General features: G+C 37.6%; 1 protein-coding gene across 4 annotated transcripts in view; it reads left to right on the top strand.

The window, feature by feature from the left end:
- The window catches only part of JAM2 (junctional adhesion molecule 2), a 69,674-nt gene extending 59,332 nt beyond the window's left edge, over positions 1–10,342 (top strand). The window contains exons 6-11 of one of the 4 annotated variants that reach the window (XM_053564348.1): positions 236–335; positions 3,007–3,114; positions 3,985–4,002; positions 5,095–5,110; positions 7,484–7,526; positions 10,068–10,342. In XM_053564348.1, coding sequence (XP_053420323.1) covers positions 236–335; positions 3,007–3,114; positions 3,985–4,002; positions 5,095–5,110; positions 7,484–7,526; positions 10,068–10,100 — 318 coding nt within the window. In that variant the 3' untranslated portion in view covers positions 10,101–10,342. The other 3 variants (XM_053564349.1, XM_053564351.1, XM_053564352.1) reach the window with 3 other exon arrangements.
- Positions 10,343–18,017: the final 7,675 nt, after the last annotated feature.

Raw genomic sequence — 18,017 nt, 5'->3', positions numbered from 1 at the left:
TTCTTATATACACTTAAGTCTTTCTTCTTAAGTCAAATTAAATAGGAGGTCTAACTATTTACTCGTTAAAGTCATGGCAGATTTTTAGTAATAAATTCACAGTAAGGATATAAAGTCCCAAGACATTATAAGGGAAAAACTAAGTTAAAGCTAAAATTCAAGGTACCGGGTTATTCTAGGGGTCTACTTATAGGTTTATTGCTTCAAGACATATATTTTTTCCTTCCACAAATAGCAATTTAACACTATTTCCAAACTGGACTCTGGAGAATATTCCTGTGAAGCCCGTAATTCTGTTGGATATCGCAGATGTCCTGGGAAACGAATGCAAGTAGGTAAGCATGAGATATTGGGAGGAACAAACGGTTTGCAATTAGAGCATGCAAATATTTGGAGGTAGAAGGGGCAGTGGGTAGAGAAAGTCTGAGTGATTTCAAGGAAAAACAGGAGAGAAAGTTTAAAATTCACTTGATATAACACATTGTAGAAGAGTAAAGTTGTTTTTAATCCATCTCCCAGACAAGCCGAAAATATTTAAAATTATATTTCACAATTTAAAAAAAATTTTTAAATAATTTTTAAAGTATGTCCTTCTGAGTAATCTGTCTTTTGAACAAATTTAAGTGTCTCGCAGTCTATAAATTGCTAAGGATAGAGGAGTTTGAATTTCTGGTCTTTTTTTTTAATTCAGGGATGTGTGTCATTGATGTTATCTATCAAACTCATCCAGGTGTTGACATTATAGTCACACATAGTGGTTGTTCAAATTATCAGTGAGCATCCTTCTGAATGCTGTTTTAGAATTATTAATTAATTTATTAATTTATTAATTTTTGAGACAGAGTCTCAATCTGTTGTCTGGGGTAGAGTGCTGTGGTGTCATCGTAGCTCACAGCAACTTAAAACTCCTGCTCTCAAGCAATCCTCTTGCCTGAGCCTCCCTAGTAGCTGGCACTACAGACACCCACTACAACACCTGACTGATTTTTGTATTTTTAGTAGAGATGGGAGTCTTACTCTTGCTCAGGCTGGTCTAGAACTCCTGAGCTCAAGGTTCTTCCCACCTCGGCCTTCCAGAGTGCCAGGATTACAGGCATAGGCACCATGCCTGGCCTCAAATTACTATTTAAAAATTTCATCAGAACATGTTTAAAAATTCATACATTGAGTATTTTCTAACTTCATTCATTCACATTGTATCCTTATAGTTTTTACTATAGCATTATATCACTTGCACTATTTCTTTTTCTTTCCATTTAAATGTACCCGTTTAATTTAAATACTGCACACACTGATAATCCATACTTCTTAAAAGTGTAAATAAGTGCTTTAGTCTTATCTTGAGAAATATCTGTGAAATTATGGTTTGATGTACTAGTTACTTTTCCCTAGCACATAATAAATCAGTATATGACAAATAAAATTCTGAAGTTTGTTTCCCCAGTAGGACCACTTTAATTTGAACATGATTTCCATATATCTATTCTTTCTAGGTATAAGTCCAGGTGAAAGTTAAAATTAGCTTGCTTAAAGCTCATTCATACACTGATTCTACTAAATGTTTCTAGCCTTGGTTTGAAATTTACATCTTTTGAAACATAAGGAATTCATGAATTCATTTTTCTTATTTTCTTTGTGAATTATCACTACTAGCCTGTTACATGGTTCTTTCCTATACAAACTTATGCTCATCATTTTATTAATGACTCCAATGAGAGTATTTTCAATATAATTCTTAATTTGCAGTAATGTTAACCTTGGAAGGTTAATAGTCTAATTATTAGGCGATAGACTCAACCTCCAAAAATGCTGGTAACATAGTAGTCATTCCAAATTTGGGTCTGAAAAATACAGTTATATTAAGTTAGAGGACAGATTACTTAATAGTAACAGGAAAAATCCTCAGACAGTTTAATTCATTTTAAATTCAATGGGATGACAGTTTAGTGACATATGTATATGTGGTTGTATATGTGTATATATATATATACATATATATATATACACACACACACATATTCCCCCCATATATATTCAACAAGGAAGGGGTTTCTGATACTTAGTTTTTTTGTTTTGTTTTTTTGTAGAGACAGAGTCTCACTGTACCGCCCTCGGGTAGAGTGCCATGACGTCACACGGCTCACAGCAACCTCTAACTCTTGGGCTTACGCGATTCTCTTGCCTCAGCCTCCCGAGCAGCTGGGACTACAGGCACCCGCCACAACGCCCGGCTATTTTTTTGTTGCAGTTTGGCAGGGGCTGGGTTTGAACCCGCCACCCTCGGCATATGGGGCCAGCGCCCTACTCACTGAGCCACAGGCGCCACCTCCCTGATACTTAGTTTTATAGAATAACTGGCACATGTTTTCTTTGAGGCTGAGTTTTTCATTATTTTTATTTGTGAAATTGACACAGGTGGTAATGTAGAAGATTTTTAAGTAACTCAATGAACTTCAAAGATTTCCTTTTAGCCAAATATCTAACTCTGTGAATTTTACACATCTCCAAATGAATGCAGGAGAATGCCATTCACATTTGGTTTCTGATTGGTGGATCTTTTTAAAATTTGATAATTCTTATCAAACTTAAGTTCTGTTAATATTTTTAGTCAAATTTGGGCCATGCCCTGTGCTTTAGGTGAACAGCTTCAAAAGCGTGAAACTATGCTGCATGGTATAACTGCAAAGTGGAGCTTTTTTGAACCTTTTTCATTTAATGATTGCATATGTACATCTGTTTAAATAAATTTATGCCTTGATACCAGCCTGAATTGTAAGACGAATTCCATTCAGGATGATGCTAAGAGAGTTTCTGTCTCTTTTTCTGCATTGCTGAGCATCACTTAATCCCTTCTTTTATTTTCAAAGATTGAGTTTTCCAAGCCTCACAGAAAAAGATGGGAGAGGAGGAGTGAAAAAGTTTGTCAACACATTTCTTATGAAATAAAACTTAAAAGAAAAAGAAAAAAATAAAATAAATTTATGCATGGTTTGTTTCACACTCCAGATGATCTCAACATAAGTGGCATCATAGCAGCCGTAGTAGTTGTGGCCTTAGTGATTTCCATGTGTGGCCTTGGTGTGTGCTATGCTCAGAGAAAAGGCTACTTTTCAAGTAAGTGAATTTACCTTTCTTTGATAGACAACTTCCTATGGGTATAGAGTTTTCTTATGAGACACCGTTTCTCCCAGAAGGTCTAACAAACTCTGGAAATACTTTTCATTGATTTTCTGCTGTAGAAAATGTCCAAGATGATATTCAGGTGGGTAACAAAGCACCTTAGCAAATCTAGGGAGAAAAGGCAGAGCTGGCTCATTGCAACATTCTAGGGAACACCATAGAATACGTGAGAGACATACTTGGAGTGGCATGGTGTAATAAGACAGAGATATTTAATGGAGATGGATATTTATAGTACATTTATGTGTATTAAGGTCATTTTAAGTTAGGAGTTGTATATCTTATAAATTGACTTCTAGCTGTATAAAAAATTTCATTGAAATAAATAAGTGAAGGCCAGGCACAGTGGCTCATGCCTGTAATCCTAGCACACTGGGAGGCCTAAGCGGGTGGATTGCCTGAGTTCACAGGTTTGAGACCTGCCTGAGCTAGAGGAGACACCATCTCTAAAAATAGCCAGGTGTTGTGGCGGGCACCTATAGTCCCAGATTCTCGGGAGGCTAAGACAAGAGAATCGCTTCAGCCTAAGAGTTTTAGGTTGCTGTGGGCTATGACGCCACGGCCCTCTACTGAGGGTGACAAAGTGAGACTCTGTCTCAAAAAAATAAAAATCAAATAAATAAAAAAGTGAAATGTTTTATCAGCGCAGAATATTGATTGTCTGATTTAATACGGTGTATTTAGAAGAGATTGTTCAATCAAAACTGGAAACCTTTTGTATTTATTAGAGTTGCTAGTATATGAGATTTTTGGGTATTCAAATTTCGACCTCTTATCACTTGATACCCCCATTTGATGATACAGTATGTTTTATGTCAACAGGTGAGTAATATTTTATTCTCTTAATATACTTCTCTGTCCCAGTCTTTAATATTATCTGAAAGCTAAAAAGCTACAGAACTTCATAGGGTCCACTTGCCATAGTATATAAAGTAGAATTTTTTTAATGGAACAATAAATATATTTATAGCGATGAGCAAGTTTTATAAGAAATATCTTATAACAAAATGAAATTTAAGTGTAAAGGGAGTAACCTATAAATTGATATTATGTATCATAAAATATTTCCATGTGCATAGATTGAAGGAAATTCTCTGTAATTAAGAATAACTGCTCTGTGAATTTGTGTATAGAGCTTCAATTTAGTCCATTGTAACATATTTTAAAAATACTTTTATGAATGGAATCCAACTGTATCCCCCTGCTGGCCACCAGTGGAAGTACAGATAAATAAGATAATTCATTCAAAATGCTTGTCATCTTTTATTTGCAAAGTACAATCTGTCTGAGTATTTTTAATGAGGAGTTGACAAACAAATTTTTCTTCGAATTCTAAATTAATTAAAGGATATATTTGGATATTAGGAGTTTGCCAGCTAAGAATATTATTCTCATCGTCATCTGGCAGAAAATCTACCCAAGAGCACTATATTCTTGAATTTGCATGTAGAGTAAGGGTCAGCAAATGGTGACCTATGGTCCAAATTCAGTCCCCTGCCACCTGTTTTTCTATGGTTTATGAGAGAAAAATCGATTTTACAAATGAAAATTTACCATCTATTTGATGATAAAGAACACTAACTTTGAACCTCAATTAAGAGAAATGTTATTCCTCCCAAAAGAATTCTATCTCCTAACCAATAGACTTATAGGATTTTGATTATTATTGAATTTTGAATTTCATCATTAAAAATTTTTAGAAACTTGTTTTCTAAAACAAGTTTCCTGTTATATAAGTACCTACTTAGCCCTCAAAACTTAAAATATTTGTTGTCTGGCCACTTACAAAAAATTTGTGCTGCAACTGTGGGTCAAGATTAATAAAAAAAAATTAAGCCAAAACTCATTTTTATATGAATCTGCATCATACCTTGTTAAGTGTTGAATTAATGATATGTATTAATTCTTTTGTAGAAGAAGCCTCCTTCCAGTAAGTATACTTTCTTACAATGCATGTCTTTTCCTGTCTACCAACTAATTGTCTATTAATCATCTATTTAAAGAGTAAAAAGTAGGCTTGGCACCTGTAGCTCAGTGCGTAGGGCGCTGGCTACATAAACTGGAGCTGGCAGGTTTGAACCCAGGCTGGGCCTGCTAAACAACAATGACAACAACAACAACAACAAAAATAGCCAGGCATACTGATGGACGCCTGTAGTCCCAGCTACTTGGGAGGCTGAGGCAACAGAATTACTTCAGCCCAAGAGTTTGAGGTTGCTGTGAGCTGTGATACTACGGCACTCTACCCAGGGCCACAGCTTGAGACTCTGTCTCAAAAAAAAAAAAAAAAAAAGAAGAAAAAAGATCACTAAGTTCCTTATTACTACTTTTAACCATATTTACTATAATCTGCTTAATGGGAAATTTTCAAGTAAAATTTTGCTCAACAGTCCTTTCCTATGTTAATTAACTTAATACTGAGTTTGTACGCAATACCTTTCTAGGGACTGGAGATACAGCAGTGAATAAAATAGGTCAAAAAACCTAGCAAAACCCTGTCTTGCAGAGCTGAACCCCTAGTAGAGAAAGGCAGGAAGTAAACAAAGATGCATACTAGATAGTACGTTAGATGGTAATAAGTATTATAGGAAAAAATAAAGCAGGTAAGAGAATAGAGGTTACAGAGGGCAGGAATAGAAAAATTGTCATTCTAAATAGGGTGGTCAGGGAAGAGCTCACTATCAAGGTAATGTCTGAGGAAGATCTGACCAGGAAGAAGCAAGTCATTCATACATCCATGAGAAGAGCGTAGAGGCAGAGGAGAGAGAACAGATGGAAAAACCTCATAGCTGGGCATATCCAGAGCATTGGCGAGACATCAAGAGGAAACAGAGAGGAGACAAGTGCCCAGACGTCGCAGGGACCACATTGAATGGAGTCCTTTCCGGGAGGTTGTGAGGGGTCTGGCTTTGGTTTTGCATGAGACAGGAAGTCACTAGAGGGCTCTGAGTGGAGGAGTAGCATCATTGTACTTAATACTTCCAGCTTACACTGGCTGCTCTATGAAGAATAAACTCCAAGGTGATGAAGGGCCAGATCAGTGAGGAGCCTACTACAGTGACCAGGGCAAGAGAAAATGACAGGTGGTACCAAAGTGTTGGTGACAGGATCCTGGATGTAAAATATTAGGAGGAGAGAATTTGTAAGTGGTGGTGAGGGGTAGGTGGAGAGTCTGGCATTTTAATATTTGATATACTTATTAGATACCAAGTACAGATAACCAGTAAGTGAATACAAGTGTGCAAACCTGTAGTTTGGGGAAGTAACTGGACATGGAAATGTGGGCGTCCCTGGTGCATGAGATCTGGACAAGATCACTAAAGCCCCCAGTTTGTGTGCACATGTTCTGTGACTGCCCTTCCTGTACGTATGGACATGGCAGACCCCACTTTGGGTCTGTGGGCATTTCTTTCTACTCCAGCTGCCATGATTCAGATAGTTTGTCATCTCCTAAGTCCTTTGAAAACTTATCTCCATTGATTTCCTATTCCCAGACTTCTGCCTCAACTGTGGTCTCTCAGTCTCATAATACTCAGTATAAGCACAGGTTAAAGTTCAAGTTATCAGGACTAACATCAGCAATGAAGGTGAGTCCAGAAAAGCAGGGTAGTTCACATGTCTTTCCACCTTTCCACCTGTCTCTCCCAGCCTGTAGGTGATTGAGAGGACTTCCACTTTTATTGAGTAAAGTGTAATGAATTGGAGGGTTTTGAGCATAGAAGAGGTATCACCTTACATATGGAGAAAGGTTGTCTGTTGCGGTGAAGGAGGTTATTCTTCCTTCCATCAATATCTCTATCAAACCAGGTAGTAATCTGGCAAGGATTATCTTTATTTCTAGACGGAGTTCTTCATAGTTATTGAATTCATGGCCTTCAGAATATATTAAAGGATGACTAGAACCCCAATTACCATGTAAAACTTTCTTTCTCTGGGAAAAAAAGTGAATTTTCAGATTATAATATTTAAGCCTTCAAAATTTTAAATATTAATATATTAAGTTAAAAGTTAATCCTCTGGCTTGTATATGCCACCAAAGTCTTTAGTATACTAGCTGTAGGCTATGTTTAGATGCCCAGGGCCTCTCATACGCTGATATTTTGTTCCCTGACTTTCTCTGTGAGCATTACCTATACATGTAAGAAATCCGCTAAGGATTGGTGGCTTTTTTCTACCTAGCTAAGATAATTGTTTATGTTCTTGCTGAGAAAATGTATGAGATAAGAATGACCAAAAGAAGGTATATGTTTCAGGATTGGAAGTGACAGTGTACTAAATATTGTCTTTTATATTCCACAAATAGGAAGAGCAGCTCTACATCTAAAGCTACCACAATGACTGAAATTGTGAGTATTTGTAGTGCATATTTAGAAAATGGATATTTTTAGGGAATAGGGTGGGTAAACAAAGCAATTGCTTACGAAAGTTGTGAATTTTCATATTTCTTCACCCATCACACCATTTATCTTTCCTATATGGCAGGGAACACTACAATTCTAGCTATCTTAATATATAATATAAATTATTGTTAACTTTAGTATGCCTAGTGTACTAGGGAATACTAGAACTTATCCCTGATAATTGTAATTTTGTACCTCTCATTTTTACTTTTAATACACTTTTTTTTTTTTAAGAGATGGTCTTGCTTTGTTGCTGAGGCTGGGGTACAGTGGCATGATCATACCCTGTTTCCCTGAAAATAAGACAGTGTCTTATTTTAAGGTGTGCTCCCAAAGATGCGCTAGGTCTTATTTTCAGGGGACGTCTTATCTTTCCTGTAAGTAGGTCTTATTTTCGGAGGATGTCTTATTTTCGGAGAAACAGGGTAGCTCACTGCAGCCTCAAACTCCTGAGCTTAAGCAATCCTTCTGTCTTAATCTTCTAAGCAGCTGGGACTACAGGTGTACACCATCTTGTTCAGCTAATATTTTACAATATATTCTGTAAAGATAGGGCCTCTTTATGTTACCTAGGTTGGTCTTGAACTCCTGGCCTCAATTGATCCTGAACTCCTTTTCCTCCCCAACTACTGGGATTACAAACACAATTAGCATAATTTGCACTAGCATCTATTGCTGGTATTTAGAAGGAATGAAGTAAATGTTTCCTTTCCCTGTCTGGATAGCATGATAAAGATGCCTGGCATTTGTAGAAAATTAGAGAACGTGATCTTTCCCCTATCATTATTTTTTTTCTCATGGTGCTTTCTATAATTAGTATCACTAGGTCTGGCATTATCAGCTCTATTTGGTAGATGAGGAAATTAAGACACGAATTCACAGAGAGTAACAGTGATGGAACTGGAAACTTTTGCTTCCCAGCAGCTTGACCAAGCACATTGTTTCCATCAGATCTGTGGTTACAAAACTCACCTTGGGTTATTTGACATGCTTGGAAAATTTTAGGTCTATGCAATGTCTTAGCCTCTTTGGGCTGCTATAACAAAAATGCCATATATTGGGTAATTCATAAACAGTAGGAATGTATTCTCACAGTTCTGGAGGCTGGGAAGTTCAAGAATAAGGTGCCAGTAGATTCAGTGTCTACTGAGGTCCTGTTCCTCATAGAGGGGACCTTCTTGTTGTGTCTTTACTTACTGGATGGGGAAACAACCTCTCTCTGGCTTCTTTTGTGGGAGTACGAATTCCATTCATAAAGCCTTTGCCCTCATGACCTAATCACTTCCTAAAGGCCCCACCTCAGAATAATCTTGCACTGGGGATTAGGTTTTAACATATGAATTTGGGGGGAGGGGACATAAACATTTAGACAAGAGCATAGAATATCTTCTGGTATTATTGAAAGGGACTTTGCAGAAATCTTTAGAAAGATGCAATAATTACCTAACTCAAATGGTTTATGGAACATAATTTAGATGTTTGGACCCTGTGCACTTTTATATGTATAAACACTACAGTAAATCAGTAAACACCATCATCACTTGGATATTCAAACTTTTGAATTATTTCTTCAGGAATATAGTATGGAGAAGGGGGATTTCCAGTGTTTGTAGAGGCCTAAGTCTTGTCTTCAGATATGGAGCTTGTGTTCCTAGAAATCCTTAATACTCTGTGGTAGGGATTCTCTTAGATTTCCTTTCAGTAGAGCTTGGAGTAGGGCATAAACATCAGTATTTTAAACACTTAAGTGATTCTAATGGACACTAGTGTTTAACACCCACTTACTGCTGCACAGAGATTGTTCCATTAAAATGAGATTTTTAAAAGTTAAGTACTCTAGAAATAGCCCGTCATAGAAGTCACCTTATTTTGTAGTCTACTATACTAAAAGCATACTATTCTTAGATGGGGGGGACAAGCAAGTATATGATTTCGTGTTTGTTCCTATAGTTTATTGAAAGTGCATCTTGAGTGTGGAATTAAGAAATCCCCTCCCTCGAAACAGTAAATAGCACTTTGTGGGTAAACGGAAAGGACAAAAGCCTCTCACTGTTTTTTCACTTTCCTCTCAGTTGCTCTCATTAGCTAAGAGCTAAAGTCTTTTCCAACTCTATTCTGCCAGATAGCAGGGTTTCTCAGCCTCAGCACCATTGGAATTTGGGGCCATGTAATTCTTCCTTTTGAGGGGCTGTGCATTGTAGGCTGGTTAGCAGTGGCCCTGGCCTGCACCCATTACATGTCAGTACCATTCTCCCTCACAGAATTCCTCTTGCTCTAAAATTCCGGTCCTACTTACTTACTCTCTGGGCAATGTTTCTTATCCTCTAGGACTTAGTTATTTAATTTTCCATAAGATAGATTTAATTAAATCTATGCTGGTTTGTACCTGTAAGATTCTTACAGTAGATGTAGCTCGACATTCATAAGATATGTATTTCTTTAAATATGAGTTAACACATTACACTTAAACTTTCTTTCTTTTCCTAGGACTTCAAGCACACAAAATCATTCATAATTTAAAAGATTCCACTTCTGAGATACGCCAAAACTACAGTTGTTGTGCAAGTGATTAAACTATTACAAAACTCTGCTTTGTGTTACATTTCCAAAAAAAAGGAGGAAATGAAATTGGCATTTCGTTATAATTTATGTGACTGCTAATTCACCTGAAATTATTTTAAACAAATAATTCTGTCAACACCTAAAACCTAGTCTGGCTTCTGTTTCTGGACTGAGTTAAAAGAATCAAAATATTTTGTAATCTGGGCTTTGTGAAATGTTAACAGTGTCCTAACTTATGTAAAAGGTTACTAAAATATACTGACTATGAAATTAATCCATAGATCATGAAAAATGTAAACTGCACACACCTGCTGTGCAGGAGCCTGATTTGGGGGTTCAGAAAATACTCTGACAGATGCAGAAGGAACCTCTGGTCTCATTTCTACCAGAATCCTCTTTTCTACCGTAATATAATCCTTATTCTGCTGCTCATTTATCCACAGAAAGGAGGGAGTTGGGGTGAGTCTTATGCCCAAGGATTCTTTGCACTTTGTCTTTACTTTCACTTTTGCGAACCAACAGCAACATGAAGAGAAATACCTAATGGCTGGAGCGCACAGGTATACACCATAGGATTCACCTGCGTCACTATTTCTTCATTGAACATTATTTTGAAGGTCAAATACAAATCCTAGTGGCTCATTTCACCCCCAGAGTTACTTGCTGCTGTTTCCTTCTCCTCAGACTTCTTTGAAGAGGATCAGTGACCATGGCATCAGAACTTCCCAGTAGATCCTACATAAACTTGCAGATACCTTTGCCTGCATGAGTAATAACTTCACATCTTTCTGTCTTTAAAAATTATGCAGTGAAATTCTGGGCAGGGCCACGTCTCCTGCTGTGTTACGGTCAGGGGTTGCCAATCCTGCTTTAGGGAAAGCAGGTATATGCAGGAAATAGTTGTCTGCAAGTAAAATGAGATGAAAAAGCTCACCATGCATCCCTACATCTGGACACCCCTCTTGAGACACAGAGGGCACACAAGAAATGGCTAAAATGAAAACTAAGTCTAAACATCTGGTTTCTCAGCTGATTAACCAATCTCTAGCCTCCAGCTAGAGATACAATGTAAACATTCCAATGGTCACTTAATTGTAACAGCAATTAGGCTATGTTTAAAAAGCATTGTCATTTATACCTTATTTTGATTATTCAATTTATAATCAAAACAAAATATGGCCAGGGTAAGTCCTGCTCTTCTCAACAAATCTGGAGGAAAAGGCCACTCATGACCTTTGGCAACTCTGAACATGGTTAAGCTGCTTTTGAGGGACCCCACACTTCCTACCCAACAGGCAAATCCCTAGCATTCACTCAAGAAACAGATGGACTAAGCACTCACTGAGCGCCTCGCATGCGCCTGGACACCATGTCCCCAGGAAGATGCCTGCCCCCACTTTGACTCAACTGTGGCATTCTTGGCTTCTCACCAGATCCCTTCCTGAAGGTCAAGCTTCTGTAACAGCTCTGATCCAAAAGGCCAAATTACCACCACGTTAATTATGGGTCAGCAAATACCTTCTGTAAAGAGCCAGACAGTAGATGTTTTAAGCTGTATGATTCCTGTTGCAACTATCGGACTGCCATTGCAGCACAAAAGGAGCCACAGAAATTGCGTGTCTCTGTTCCAATGAAACTTTACTTACAAAATAGCAGGGGTAGACAGATTTTGGCCCACAGGCATAGTTTCCCAATTGTGGTGAAGGATGGAAAAAAAATACCCTGTCTGCAAGCTCTTGTAAGAAATTAGGTAAATGTTGCCCATGCTTTCATAGATTTGCTTCGGTTCGAGGAATGTTCCTGTTACATTGGCAATTGCCAAAGAGATTCCACGAAGTTTGTGTGCACGAACTTCATGGACCTCCTATATGACTCTTGAAGATGCCTCTTCAAGCATACCTATCATCACACAGGATCAACTTCAATTAAACCACACTAGTCCACGTTGGTAGGAGGGAAATATGTAGTGCCTTAGCTTTGCTAATAGATGAAAAGCTTTTGAAGATATCAAAGGCTAGAAGATTCATTTTATCCATCTAACACTGTTTGTCAAATATATATTATGTGTTGTCTTAAAATATTGTATACAGTAAGTAAAAAACATTGTGTAAAGAATGATTTGTCCCAAAGGACATAATATTGAGCACTAATTTTCTAATTATTAAAAGTATATCTATCTGTGGGTCACTGGTATCCAGACGTGTTTCCATTTGCTTTTACTTGAGGGACTTGAAAAACTAAACCCTTGGTAAAATCTCATTGTATTTCTGAGAGCATTTTATTTTCTTGCAGTGAATTGTGTTTTATAAAGATTAGGGCTCTAGAATCTTTGATAGCAAGTTTTGTTTTAATTATTGTTGCTGTGTAACTGGACTTTACTTTTATTTGGACGTTTAACCTAACTAAATCTGGAACAATTGATTGTTTTTTAATATAACATTACAAACAACTTCCCTCATCCCACAGGTGATTTTGTTTGATTAAATTCTATGTTAATAAAAATAGATGAATTTGCTAAACTTTTCAGCCCTTTTTAACAGTACAGGGGAAGAGTCATCCCACAATTGTGCAAAAAACCCAGGAAACTACACCCTCTTACCATCTGTAGCTACAAGGCTAGCTAGCTCTTTAGCTGCTTAAGATTAGAATCTCATCATCTCTGTTTGGATGACTGCCAACTTCTCAAATGATGAAAAAAATGCTCTGAAAATAAAAAGCAAAAACTATTTATTGAACACTCTGTGTCAGAAGTGGGGGTGGGTGCAGGGAAAGATATATAAAATCTCATCTCAACAACGCTATAAAGTGAACAGTGTCATCCTTCTGCAGATGAAGGAACTCGAGGAGTCAGGGTATGTGTGGATTCAGGTCCCTCTGATTCAGGACATTGCACACATGGTGTTTTTTTTCTCTTACCTCCCCCTCCCCATATTCCTTCCTTTTAAATTCTTGTGCTCTCTCACATGTTCCCTTCATACTCAGTGATCTCTGGCCCACCTATGGCCTCCCCAGTTTCATAGCCGTAATATTTTTCTGTCTCCCTTCCCTCCCTTACCAGTTTAAACACCAGTCTAAATACCACAGTGGGCCATTTTATTCTCGTCCACTCTACACTGATGCCCAAATCTCAAATTCTATTACCCCTATCCCCCTCTTCCCATGTCTAAGTCTCTCCGTCTTTAAACCTCCCATTTATTCATTAACTCCATCAGTCTTTGGCTTATTTGATTCTTTGGCACTGCTTTAATCCTTTTGTCTTGGACTTTATTACTGTCTTACCTTTCACCTTCTGCAACCTTCCTCCCCCAAGAAGACACCTCTATTTTAGTCACAATTTCAGTGTCTCCTGTTCCAAATGCTCCTTTGCCTTCATGTTCCTCCTTCCTCACATCCCATCCGTGGGTGTGCCTGATTACTCTATTGAGCACTGTCAACCCTTTTATTGCTGGCTAAAAACTTTTCACTCTTTACCTATCACCAAGGTCTAAATTCCTCAGCCTCAAATTCAAGCCCTCCCTCTACACACACATGCCATTATATTGTCACAACCTATCTGTTCAACGCAGTGTTCCACTGTCCTTTTTGGTGACTTATGCCCATTAAGCTAAACTATTGTGCTTTTTATCTTAACAACCAGTTTTCCTCCTCCTTTATAGATTTCTACTACTCCCCCCACCTGGAATGCTAATTCTTTTAATCACTAGATGTGTCAATTCTATCTACTTTTTAAGAGATAGGTCAAAGTCCTCTCCTTCCAGGACTGCCTCATTTCCCCTGTTGCAATCAACATCTTTATTTGTCTAAATTTCTGTAGCACTTGGTTGATCCTGTTGTAGCACCAATAGGTTTCAATCTTATAATACAGTTAGATATTCACATATCTGACACCCCTAACAACTTGGAAGCACTTTGAAAAAAATCACCTTTTATAAACCCCGAAGTATTTAACATGTAATTGGTATCTAATAAATGATGAATAAATGCTTAAAACTCAAAGGAGCATTGGTGAAAGAGCAAGTTTCTAAAAGTTTAAACATTTAGAAATGTTTAATGAAAACATTTCTCCACACATTTAGTTAGAATATTAATAAACCATTCTATATTATAATCCAGTTCATTTATGTTATATAGTTAAACAAATTATTGCTCCATGAATGAAAGCTGGATAGATTTCTTTTTCTCTTATCCTACGCTTTTAATGATTAGGTGCCCATTTTCATGCATTTCCTAAAAAGCTCAAAATATTTTTCCAATTTTCTGATTTTAAAATTTAATTTTCCCTCTTTTTCTATAAGTTGAAAAAAACACTTTTAGCAATAATAATTCATCAGGAAATTCAAGGTAAACTATAAACTATCTGTTGGCACTTTCTAATATTTGCTTTTTAGTATAGGCCACATTTTTATTTGACTAAGTTTAGGAAAACGTACTAATTAGGACATACTAGTGTGTAAAATATCTTTATACATGCTACTGAAAAAGTGCTCTAAAAACAAATGAATGGTATGTATCAACAAAGAACCTGTTTAAATTCTTTGAGATTGCAGTTATACTGTTTCAAATCTCTATTTTATGATCTTTTTATTTTCAACTTTAAATGTGCTATTTTTAAGACTTCCTAAAAAGAGCGTAAAAATTAAGATTTTCCAAGATCTGTAGTTGGATTCCTAAAGTTGCACATGCTTTTCATTCACAAACTCAGTTTCCTTCCAAATACTGAACTACCACTGAATTATAGTGACGTTAAAGTAGGTTCAAAAAACTGACTTTTCTAATATTTTTTCAGATACATTGTATGTGCCATTATTTTTCTAAATTTTAGGATAACATATATTAAAGAGAATTTTAAAGGTTTTATTCTAAAGACATGATATATTTATGTAACAGATGTTAACTGAGACTTTTCTGTTGCCCAAAGGCTGAAGACAAAGTATGCCACACCGTAGGGAAACGACAAATACGTTGGGTATAGACACCCCCTTGCTGTTCTTGAAGAGATAGTGCTACCTTAGAGTAATTACTCCAGTCTACTACTCCCCTTTACTATGCCACACTATCCCTATATGCTCAGGTATGTCTGAATGGATTAGGGGTGGGAGGTATGGGGCAGAGAGAGAGGAAGAGAAGCAGACAGAGACTGAGAATGAATTGTGCAAACTGTATGATAGTGAGTTTGTCTAAAGTTATGAGTACAATTACCCAATACCCACCCCAAGGCAAGTAGAGAGAATTTTAAAGAGAATCACTTGTCAAAACTAAAGGTGCCTGCCAAGGAAAAGGCAGCTATTTGAGCAGGATTAAAGAGTTGGAAAAAAATGTCAAGAAGCAGAGATAGGGGAAGATGGTGAAGCACCATTTTACCAAGATTTCATAGGTCAAGGATGTGTGGGTTTTTTGTGGGTCCAGTAGGCACCATTGAAAGTAGTTGGTTTTGAGCTTTCTTGCCAGTGTTGTAAGAGCAAATGTTAAACTGAAATAAGACTATGGAAGTACAGTATTCCAATGGGAGCTGAAGGTTGGAAAAGATGGGAGTTGGAGTGGACCTCTCGTTTCAACTAGTCCATACAACTGAGGAAATCAAGCACTCCCCAGATCCCCCTTCGTCCTCATATATGCACCTTACTAGAGCTAGCATTGGGAAGACTCCTACACGAGAGGTAACACCGGAGAAACAGTTACAGCCCAAACCAAAAAACTCTACACTAAATGTATTAAATAAGCAAGAATTGCCTACAACACAAGCCTTCTTTGCGCATTAAAAGATAAGTGCTAGATAAGTAAGAGACCCATGTCCCTTTCTAGTAGTGCTCCCTAACTCTCGAGTCATACCTCTTCTTAGATGGACACCAGTCAGATCAGATTAGGGCTCACCCTAAAGGTCTCATTTTAACTTACTTAATCACCTTTAAAACCCCTGTCTCCAAATAGTCACATTGTTAGGTATTGGGGGTTAAGCTTCAATATATGAATTTTTGGGAAACACAATTCAGTCCCTAACACCAGGCAAGAAGGGGAAGAAAAACCCATTTTAAATAGCAAGAAGCCTGGGAGAAGTCGGAGGACATCTATCGTCAACACATTAAGATGGTCCTGAATGTTTAAGTGCAGGATGAGGAGTGTACTGGCAGGCCTAAGTACCAAAGGCTGGAGTTTGCAGAGCTGGAGCAGCCTTTCCAAAAACAGCAGGGGGCCCTGAGTAAGATGAGGCTTTGGTGCAGATCCATGATGCACAGCGCCACTAGAGAGGCTCAGCTGGAAAACAGGGAGGGCTACGTGCACAGCCCTACAGTGTAGAGTGTGGGGGTGGGGGATGCTTCTTGCAGGTAATCACAAATAGAATCTTGTTTCAATAATCAATTAAGAGACTGGGGGGTTCAAACAAATTCCATATAGTTGTGAGAGATAAAAAAAAGTGTAAGAGATAAACAGGTATAAGATTATAAAAAGTAAAATTCATTTAAATTTTAAATGCAGAGAGAGGGAAAAGATCAGTCTGTTCTCTACTGACCAGCAGCTGTAGTTGTCCCAGGGTGGCACAATGCCACAGATGGCTGGAGTAGAGCTGTTCCATGGGAGGTTACAGAAAGGCCCTGAGCAACTAGAATTTTAGTTACCTGTGCATAGTGTCATAATTAAACATTAGATACTATTTCAATGCCTAACCATTATTTAAATAAAAGTAGTTCAACTAGTGTATCATTGCTTACCTGCATTTGCAAACTGGGCTGCTTCAACTACTTTACTTTCCCCAATTCCTTCTCTACACATCGTATTAGTTTAATCATATCTATGCCATTAGAAAATATTTGTAGATCTTTCAAAAAGTACTTCTCAGCTGGTTGAACTTCAGCTATGGCATGCCACAGTATAAATATGTTCCCCTTGAAGTGAGGTGTCTCATAAAGGCAGCTATTTGTTTACTTCACATTTTTAAAGAAACTCTTTAAAGGTTTATTAAGACTTGTTATTTATTGAAACACACCAGACATACTGTCAGATATAAAAAGGCACAGCTGTTTTTCTTTTTTAAAAAAATAACTTTCCATGAGAGTCATCTACATTTATTGAATTTTTTAATTTTTTTTGAGACAGAGTCTTATTCTGTCACCCCAGTTAGAGTGCAGTGGCATCATAGTTCACAACCTCAAACTCTTGGGCTCAAGAAATCCCCTTGCCTCAGCCTCCCAAGTATCTGGGACTAAAGGCACTTGCCACCATGCCTGGCTAGTTTTTTCTATCTTTAAGAGAGATGGGGTCTCACTCTTGCTCAGGCTGGTCTGGAACTCCTGAGCTCAAGCAATCCACCCATCTCAGCCTCCCAGAGTGCTAGGATTATAAGTGTGAGCTACTGTGCCCGGACCTAGTTATTGAAATTTTGATGGTGTCCATTATGCCACTTATCCAGGACATATCTGTTGGATCTTCCATGACTTGGACAAAACACCATCATCTAGTTTAATCTTTTATAGTAAGTTCCTTTACATTACCTTCCTCCTGCTTTGTCCCCACCCTTCCCTCCTCCATCTGTGTAGAACTATAATAGACTCTGTCATCTGCAAGCAAAGATGAGGGACTAGGACTAATAGGATAATGCATTAACATTTGAGGAGATGGAAGTTAAAATATAACAGATGTTCCTGTACATATTAAAAATTACTTGGATTTCCTAAGAAAGCTATGCCAAAGGACTTATAAACCATTTCTTAGTATTTTAGAGGGTATAATATCCCTTCACAATAAATATTCCCTTAGGTAAGGGTGGCTCACTTTGAGCAGTTAAGTCTCCACCACTAAAAGAATACTCCTGCATACTGAGTAGTCTGGCAGGGTTTGGGCAAATTGTGCCTCATTTAGCCAAGGTCTCCAACTACTTCA

This window comes from Nycticebus coucang, chromosome 16, assembly GCF_027406575.1.
Source record: "Nycticebus coucang isolate mNycCou1 chromosome 16, mNycCou1.pri, whole genome shotgun sequence".
Taxonomy (NCBI): domain Eukaryota; kingdom Metazoa; phylum Chordata; class Mammalia; order Primates; family Lorisidae; genus Nycticebus; species Nycticebus coucang.
This window is presented reverse-complemented; position numbering and strand designations above follow the sequence as displayed.